This window comes from Aplysia californica, unplaced genomic scaffold, assembly GCF_000002075.1.
Source record: "Aplysia californica isolate F4 #8 unplaced genomic scaffold, AplCal3.0 scaffold00097, whole genome shotgun sequence".
NCBI classification, from domain to species: Eukaryota; Metazoa; Mollusca; class Gastropoda; order Aplysiida; family Aplysiidae; genus Aplysia; species Aplysia californica.
Window position 1 is genome coordinate 1,045,718 of NW_004797367.1, and position 9,754 is coordinate 1,055,471.

Genomic DNA, 9,754 nt, shown 5'->3' on the forward strand with positions numbered 1-9,754 from the left:
GATGTCCTTTCGGCTTGGGCAACAGTGTTGATTGCGGTAGCTCCACTGTGGGTCGGAGAGTGCCGGTTGAGTGTCGGCTGAGTATTATGAGTGGGGGTTTCTCTAGCGCTGGTGCTGTTCTCATTGGAGGCTCTGGGTCCTGGGGAGAAAAAATGGGGAGGCCGGGCCGCCTCTTGGAGTCGCACTGTCTCTCTGGGGGCGGTGTCGGCTTGGGTTTGGTGTCCTTTTGTTTGACCTGGGTTTTTTCTCTGAGATATTTCAAATTGTAATGTTCTTTTCCCTCCTCTCTTTGACCGTGTAGTTTTTGGGATCCTATTTAGATTGTTTTCTCTTAGTTTCCTCATAACATTGGGAGATATAAAGACATGGTTCATTGGTCGAAATAACAACAGAGTGTCTGGGGAGTATGTTGTTCTATTTTCCCTTTCGGTGAATATCTCTACACTGTCCATTCAAACCGATGATTGGTGACCATGAAGATTAGGGGAAGCTCGTAGAAAAAATTTTGAATCTTAGAGCGAGCTTCTTCCTCAGATTAAGCAGAAACAATGAGGTTCACTGTAGAGAATAAATAAGAACTTGACGTCATGATTATTTGCCAACCGGAAGTTTGTTGTTGTTGTTGTTTTTTCTTTACTTCAAGGACAAAGTTATCACATTAATCGCCGAAACTAAATGCACATGATGGTAGATCTATAACTTTTTAAAAATATCCAGGAATTAAAAACAGTCAGGAACACCACAAATTAAGAGGAGCACAGAAGGCTGCCTGTTGGCGCGATCATCACTCCTCTTGTTTTGTAACTAATGTCACACTTCCCTGTTGTTGTTGTTGTTGTTGTTGTTGTTGTTGTTGTTGTTGTTGTTGTTGTTGCTGTTGTTGTTGTTGTTGTTTGTTATTTTTCCATTGTCGTTTTTTCCTTCCTCACATTATAATACACATTATCGTGTCGATATGTTTTTGCTCAAACAAACAAAACAAACAAACAAACAAACAAACAAACAAGCAAACAAAAAACAAAAAAACAGGCAGACAATCAAACAAACAAAACAATAAAGTAAACAGAACAAACATACTCCAATGATATATTTAATTGCTTGCTTTCCCATGCCTCACTACGTATCAGCCTTCCCGCACCAAATCATTCTCAATAATAATGATGATAACCATCCATTGTAATAATACTCTTCAGGCGATTACACTTTATTTACTGCCCTTTACATCTTCAATTGACTGATATAAATAATCCAGAGAACATGTTTGCATTTGTTTGTATCCTCAGGGCCATGTCATGCTGTTGTCCCCACCCCCACCATACTCCCACCCCCACCCTACCTCCATCACACCCCCGCCCTAACCAACAAAACTGTTGTACTTTTGTTTAGTAAGTCATCGTAGTGAAAACAGATGCTCGTCAAAATAATAAAATCTTGGAAACCGGCATTTTGTGGCCTTTGGAAAAAAAAATTCTTGATTTTTCTTTCTTTCTTTCTTTCTTTTCTTTTCTTTTCTTTTTTTTTTTTCTCAACACCTTTTATGTATATTCAAAAAAATATATTTCTGTGTGGGTTTTACTGAAAAGCGTTAATCGAAGGCACACAAAATGTAAATTTGCCGTTTGCATGGACTCTCAAGATTTGAAAGTCACCAAACTTTAGCGGACATTTTCAAGATAATGTTACCTCTGACACCAAGCGACCCCCACATCCTTCTGTCGCAAATGTATATGCATCAACTTCGGTTCAAGTTAGAAGGGGATTTTTTCATCAAAAGCAAAACAAATAAACAAGCTTTAAGATTATACCAATGACTCTACATGCCCAAAACTTGACGGTGCGAGCGCTTGATTCCACCGCGTCGCGACGTTTGTTTCAGCGCTCTTCAAGACCCTCGCCTGCGGCCCTGACCTTTCCGCTGATGTTTAATGATAAAGAATCTTTGTCTGGTTATTGGAACTTCATGTAGGCTCTCCATCCAGCTTCGATATTATTTGCCCAGCGGTGCTTACGAAACGACGGTCTTGTAGAATTAAAATGTGTATGCATTAATGACTGCTGTTTACGATAACACTGTGGTCGTTGGTGGGTGTTCCTATAGAAACATGACTGGGCTCTCAGACTTTTAACCGCAAGGTCGTGGGTTCGAATCAAGTCAGGGCCCCGACGTTGTGTCCTTGAGGAAGACACTTAGCACGACTTTTCGTCCTTTCACCCAGGTGGGAATGGCTATCCGGCTAATAGTAATAGACAGTTTGTTAGTGTTTTAGTGCGTGCAATTCGTGATTTACTCTGTGTTGCTTCTGGGTGCTTTAAGGTCTGATTGGTGGGTGGTTGGCGGGTGCTCTGGTGTGGTTTGCTTCTTCTTTCATATCAAACTTCTATCTTCCTTATCTCCCCTCCTTCTTTTTGTGTGTGTTACTCTCTTGTAACTCCTCTAATCTTCGGCACTTATATGACATTATTGTGTTGCAAGTGCCGTAAAACACTTACTAAAACTAAAACTAAGGTCTGATTTGCGAAATAATAGCTGCAAAGTGCATAGAGCATGGTGTAGGTCGTGTCTATGAGCTGGATAAATGCACCTTTTATTGTGAGGCTTGCTCTCTCTTTCATTACCCCCCCCCTACTATCTATCTAGGGCTAGACGATCAGAGAACGTATAGATCTAGGGGCTCTCGTCGTCTAGAGGTAACAATGTTCGCCTCGCACCCAGTAGGTCCCGGTTTGAAATCCGGATAGCGACGGAAAATTTTCTTTTCTAAGATGTTCTAGTTTCACTTCCTTTCCTGCTCTCTAACAGTGTTCGGTCGTCTGATTTCGTCTCTACTTTTAGTCTTCACCCCCACACCTCTCCCCCTTCCCCTTCTCTGTGCCCCTGACTCTTTCTGCAGCCTTTCTACTGCTACTCCAAGGCTCATTCTTACTGCTGTCGTTCAGCCACACCCCTGCTTATGTTAGGTAAAATGTAACTCCTAGCCTTCACGGATAAGGGCGTTAAGTCTCGGAGTCTACGTGCGCAAATTTCTTCCTAATTGATCTAATTTGTGTCAATGTGGGTGACCCCCCCCCCCCTCCACCTACATTAAAGCAATGGATGAGAAGGATACCATATCATATAGCAGAAAGACGGACACACTCGATATTACAGACTTTCTGTCTTAGAAATCGAACCCATTCTGTCATGTGCAGCGGAGAAGAGCCTATGGCCATTCCACAATAGACACCGGTTTCAGAAAATTAGGCAAAGAAAAAAACAAAACAAAACAAAAACTCTATCCCCCCGGACGTCAAATGAATGCCGAAAAAAACCCTGTTCTTTTTATATTTCCAGAAAATGGTAACAGTTGTTTTTTATGTAGGTGTTTTTACGCCCCGAACGACACAATTTAGATCAATTAGGAGGTGGGCTTCAGCCATGCCTGTCAGGGTCAACACATGCTGAGAGGAATACAACGTTCCAGCGGATGGACCAAAATACTCGATAAAACTTCTCACCACATGGGAATCGAACTCAGGCCCTCTGCATTCGAAGGCGAAACATCTAACTGCTTCACCACAAATCACAGATGCTAACAAGTCAAACATCTTTATAAAGTAGTAAGCTAATTTTGGACATTATCATAATATTTCCCTTCATGCTTCCCAGGAAGTTGACGTTGTTTCAAATTGCTCTCAGGTCTGCAGCGGTAATAGTACAGATTGTGAAACGCATAGAGCTTGTTGCTGAACGGGGATTTGCGCTATACAAAAGTTATTTATTATTATTATTATGTTGCTTACGAGCAAGCCAAACGTTTTGAATTGGATGAATCGCTAAAGGCAATAATTTCGCATTTCCGGGTTTAAGCTTTCAGGAACACAAAAACGATTATAGGCTGGAACTGCATCGTAAGTTATCCCTCTTTTGACATCATATATCTAATGGAGCTCTAGATTTAAGGTCAACTACTCGATTCCAACTAGATTATGGACCCATTGCTGTATCGATCTGGTAGAGCTTGTGGGCAGCTGTAGTTGATAACAAAGAGAATTGAAGGATTACCAAAGATTGTACTTAACAAGATAGTTCACTCTGCCAAAAACGTGTCAACGGAAGTCCGCGCATTGTTTCAGATGTCGATGTAGTCTTTGTTTTGAAGCTCTCTTTCGTTTCTCCTGGAGAGAATAGGAATAGCACCCCCTGCACACCTGCTGTTCCGGTTCGCTCAGTGCAGAGTTTTTGGTTTATTTTATTTTAATGACCTCTCGCCTCTCGTTCAAAGGCCAAATTAAACGAAGAAAACAGTCATCCCTTCCACCTGATGAGGATTGTGTCAGCGTAACCATTGAAAAAGGCATTGTTCCGAAATTTTAATTATAATTTATGCAGAAACTTGTTAGTTTCAATTTCACCCCCCCCCCTCCCCCCACACACACACAAGAATGATAACTCTGTTCTCAAAGGGGCGCTTTTTCAAAGAGGACGCCACCGGATTTTGCTGACACTTTTATAAATTAATTGGTTCAAAGAGAGGAGTTAACCATCTCGTTATACAGAATCTTTGGGATTACCCGGGTTTGGTCCCAAGAATCGATTACTACCCCCCTACCCCTACCCCTACCAAAGATAGTAAATAACAAGATGGGCCACTCAGCCAAAAAAGTGTCCGCAGGAAGTATGCTCTTTGCTTCAGATGGCGCTGCAGTCTGTTTTGAAGCTCTCTTTCGTTTTTCCAGAAGAAGAATAGGAATAGCACCTCCTTGCTTGCGCAGATCGACTGCTGTTCATCAGCAGTTCGGGTACGTTCAGTGCGGAGTTTTAGGTTTTTTAAATTTTAATGACCTCTCGCCTTTCATTCTAAAGTCAAATTAAACGAAGAAAACCACCACCCTTTCCTCCGGAAGAGGTTTTTTGTCAGCGTAACCATTTAAAAAAAGTGTTCTTCCGAAATTTATCCCAAAACTTGCTAGTTTCACTTTAATTTTTAAAAACTCAAGTAGGGTAACTCTGTTCGCAAAGAGTGCGCTTTTGTGAAGAGGGCGCCACCAAATTTTGAGGACACTTTTTTAATTGGCTCAAAGAGAGAAGTGGCCCATCTTGTTATGTACTATCTTTGCCCCTACCCCTACTCTCCTACCCCTTCCCTTACTCTCCTACCCCTACCCTTCACCGATTAAGTTACTATCGATATTCCAGTCCTATTGGGGACAAACCGGATATTGCTAAAGTTGTTTTCCGGAAACCTAATGTGGTTACATGGTTCTGACTCATGAAATTGGACGCAGATGTAAACCACACGAGATACAGACAGTAAATGTGTCGTTCGAGTTCTAGCAAATAATGATGCATTCATAAAACCTGTAGGATGGTGGTGTGCTTTAGTGTGCTCATTCTTGGCGATCAAACATCTATCACCGTTATATCTCTCTTCCCCCTTTTTGGGGGGGTTTGTTTGTTACTCTCAAGTAACGCCTCTAATCCTCGGGACTTATAATATGACCTAAGTTTGTGTTGCAAGGGCTATAAATCTCTTCTAAAACTGAACATATGTAGGTATTTATGTGGGTTGTTTGTTGGAGTTCTGACGTAGAGTTTGTTCCTTCTTTCTGATCAAATATCTATCGCCCGAAGAAGAAGAAGAAGAAGAAAAAGAAGAAGAAGAAGAAGAAGAAGAAGAAGAAGAAGAAGAAGAAGAAGAAGAACAACAACAACAACAACAACAACAACAACAACAACAACAACAACAATAACAACAAATTTTGGATTTTGCCCGGGTGGCGGCCGAGGCCTATTCTTATCGGTTTTAAGATCTTAAAGATGCGTAACTTGCACACGGGACCTCCGAGATTTTTCTCCTTTATCCGAAAAGACCGTGTGTTAGATCTTATTTACCCTGAAATCAGGAGTGTGGATGAAAGACAGCAGTGAGAAGGAGCCAAGCAGTAGCGGTAGAAAGGCTGCAGAAAGAGTCATGCAGGAGTCCAGAGGAGGGGGCAAAGGGGAGGGAGATGGAAGGAGGGAGCAGAAAGTGGAGACAAACGAATATGGATAGAGCAGGAAAGATGGTGAAAGGATAACATTTTTTAGAACAAAATTTTTCATTGCTGTCCGGATTCGAACCAGGGACCTATTGAATGACAGGCAAAAACCATAACCTCTAGACCACGAGAGCTCCCCATCCCTAGACAACAATTACAACAACAACAACAACAACAACAACACCAACAACAACAACAACAACAACAACAACAACAACAACAACAACAACAACAACAGGAATAGAGCCTACTGGGCTGTTATGATAAACCTGGAAAAAGAAAAGATATCAAATTTTCGCAAAATTATACTTTTTCCAAAAATCAGTTTATTCAGAAATGGCAAAAAGAATGCGATCTGCAAAAGCATGACTAGCTTCACATGGCATTTCCAAATTGAGAGTCTTCTTGCTTTATGGCCTTTTCTCCAGTTGCATTTACTACCGCAGCTGGGGTTTTCAGCGGCTGTTTTTGTGCTTCTTTCTTTTGTATTGGGACTGCTGTTTTTATTATTTTTCTTGTTTAAGATGTTCTTGCTGTTGGTGGTTATGTTTGGCGGCAGTGTTGCTGCAGCTGCGGTTGCTGCTGCTGTTGTTCTTTCTCTTGCTGTTTGTTGTTACTGCTGTTGCTGCTTCTGTTGCCGAAGTTTGTATAATTTGTTTGTATGAAGGCCTGCATTATTGGTAGGGGGGTCACAACGACTAGCTGGTCCGCCCGCGTATTGACTACCCCTTCCCTCCGTCGTTCATTTTTCAACTTTGTAATGAGCGTGTTGCACACGGAAAGTTCTCTCCAGTCCAGTTCTCCACACACCAATCAACTCTGAAGCCAAGGATTTGTCGGACCCCCTGATTGGTTCCGCTTCCACGAGTGTCTGTGTCGTCTGGGGCTCTGATTGGTTGCTCTGCTACCACACCTCGGAGACACACGCCACAAAGAGGATCTCGTCAGCCAATGAAAACACGGCATTGTACACTGGCGGCCGCACTCAGAGTTGCAACATTTCTGGAGGCCCGGGCACTGGTAATCGCTGGCGCACTCGTCTGTGCAGACAGCATTGCTGTCTCGGAACACACGGGGACAGGTGCCTCGTTTAGGCGCCCTTCTCACTGTGGAAGACAGATTGAATGTGGTGTATGAGAATACTATTACAGAGGTCACGACAAGGAGTCACATTCCCTCTCCGAAGGTGTTTTTTTTTGGTGGGGAGGCTGTTTTAGTCACAGTTTTACGTCACTTGCCAAACCATAAGATGCTATACTAAGGGTCAAAGAGAGAGTAGAGGCGTAACTTGAGAATAAAATAATCAGAAATGAAGGAGAGATGAGAACGATAGACGACGACAACGATGTCGAAGATGATGATGATGATGAAACAACGACAATCAAGACTACGATAGCACTAGAAATAAGAATAAGCTACTACTACTACTACTACTACTACTACTACTACTACTACTACTACTACTACTACAACAACAACAATAAAACACGCTACAGACACTCCAGCAACACAAGGCAGTCAATCTAAACCCCGCCCACTCACCTCTCGTGTCTTCCGTACAGACTTGGCCACACCCATTGTAGCAACACAGCATGGCAGGACCACAGTCTGAGTGCGTAAGGCATTGATTGACACACGAGTTGTCCAATGAGGAGAAAGCTGGGCATCCGGGGGAGGGAGCTAGTCTTTGTACCTGGTTCTCCTCCTCATAGGACGACCGGAGATTGGAGGGAAGTTCTGAAGAGGCTGGAATGAGGGAACGAGATTCCTTAACGACACGATTTATATAATATTTTTTCCGTTTAAGTGATTTAAACTCCCACCAACACAATTTAGATCATTTCGGGGGTGAGCAGGCTGGAAAAAAAATTAATATAACAATATTAAATATTATGATTTATTCACCCTCGAGCATTTGACTCAAATCAAGGTATTACTTTAGTAAGTAAGTAAGTTTATTCAGTGTTTAAGGTTTAAGGCCTACATCACATCATAATACTTTATTACTTTTATATAACACTCTTTTTGAGATCATTTAGGAGGTGGCTCTGGGTGGATGATATAATTTCAGGAATTTTTTATCATAAAAAGGTGCACTATCATTTACACGTTTAAATTTAAAGTAATAGAAAACGGCAAATTTGGTATTTGATCCTTTCTTTTTCTGGCAGCCAGTGTAGTTCTTTCAGAATTGGTGTTATGTGCGCTGATTTGTTTTGTTTCCTTACAAATTTTGCTGCTTGATTTTTGGAGTACAAGGATAGTTTTTTTCTGCTGTCAAATCGGATAAAATAACATTAGAATAATCTAATTTTAATAAAAATCAATGTTGTTACTAATGTCTTGGCTGCTGCTTTAGTTAAATAATTTCTTGCACAGTCAATTTTCTTCAGCTGAAAATAGATACGTTTGCTGGGCTGACTAATTTGGGAGGACACAGACATTTTAAGACTTCTTTTTGAACGAATGGTATGGTTATTGATAAGAATGTGTAGTTCTGGGAGATTTCTAATGGCTTTTGTATTTCCAGTCAACATTATTTCTGTCTTGTCATAATTAAGTTTCAATTTATTACTGACCATCCTTTTAGTTTCCGAATACATAGCTCAGTGGAGTAGACTAAAAGTGATAATCAATAAATTTATAATCTGAGTGTCATCGGCATAAAGATGGTAATTCATGCCATATTGTCTTAAAATATCAGCAATAGGTAGTGTATACATTGTAAACAAGACAGGTCCAAGAACAGACCCCTGAGGAACACCAAATTTAAGCATAACATTATCAGAACACGTGCTTCCAACCACAACTGCTTGTGTTCGATCTTTATGATGTGACTCAAACCACCACAAGACAGTACCCTTTACAGCAAAAGTAGTATTTAGTCTCTCGTGAAAAATGTCAAGATGAATGGTATCGAAAGCAGCCGAAAGGTCCAAAAGAGAAAGAAGACACACTTCTATTTCACCAATATCTTTTAAAATTTCAGTATATACCTTAAGTAACGCTGTCTCGGTACTATTGCGTGCCTTGTATTGCTGACTGATAATGATAATCTTCGCGAAGATTATTTGCTTTAATAGGCTGTAAGAGTCTGCTAGAAACAACTTTTTCCAGAATTTTGGATAAGAACGAGAGATTATGGACGGAGACACTCAATAAAAACGTTTTCCTATTCGTGAATAGAACCCAAATCATATAAGCCCTTTTTACGTGCAAAGTTTGCGCCTAAGAGAGTGGTTAGCGGGTGTTCTGGTGTGGCGTCCTCCTTTTTTATTTCCTCATCAAACATATACCATCATTGTCTACCCTCCTTCATTTTTCTTTATTTTGTGTTTGTTATTCTCTTGTAAAACATACGATTTTATTTGACTAAATTGTAAGCCCCTATCCACACAATTTAGATCGTTTTGAAGATAGGCTCTGACCCTGCCACTCAGGGCCAAGCTGGGCGGAGAGGGGTACATTAACACAACCCCATCAGAAAGACAGAGATACTCGATAAAACTTCCCCGCTCAGTAATGAAACTCCGGTATCCTGCATGCAACGGCGGAGCGCTTATTATAATACCAATGTGCACACACTGCCAATCGAATTCAGACGAGCTGAGTCGAGGTAAGCCAGATTTTCCTCGATGGATAGACCAAAGCTGCTATCATGGCACAATTCGACCGGTTCAAACGAATTCGATAGCCACCTTAACCTCCCCCCCCCAAAAAAAAATATATAAAAAAT

At 41.2% G+C, this 9,754-nt stretch overlaps 1 protein-coding gene across 1 annotated transcript; it reads right to left on the bottom strand.

Annotated features, from left to right (window-relative positions):
* Positions 1-6,321: 6,321 nt before the first annotated feature.
* On the bottom strand, positions 6,322-7,805 carry LOC101856566 (WAP four-disulfide core domain protein 3). Its single transcript, XM_013080731.2, has 2 exons — positions 7,561-7,805; positions 6,322-7,124 (listed from the first exon to the last, which is right to left on the bottom strand). The coding sequence occupies exons 1-2, from the start codon at positions 7,610-7,612 to the stop codon at positions 6,832-6,834; spliced, it is 345 nt and encodes a 114-aa protein (XP_012936185.2). The 5' UTR covers positions 7,613-7,805; the 3' UTR covers positions 6,322-6,831.
* Positions 7,806-9,754: the final 1,949 nt, after the last annotated feature.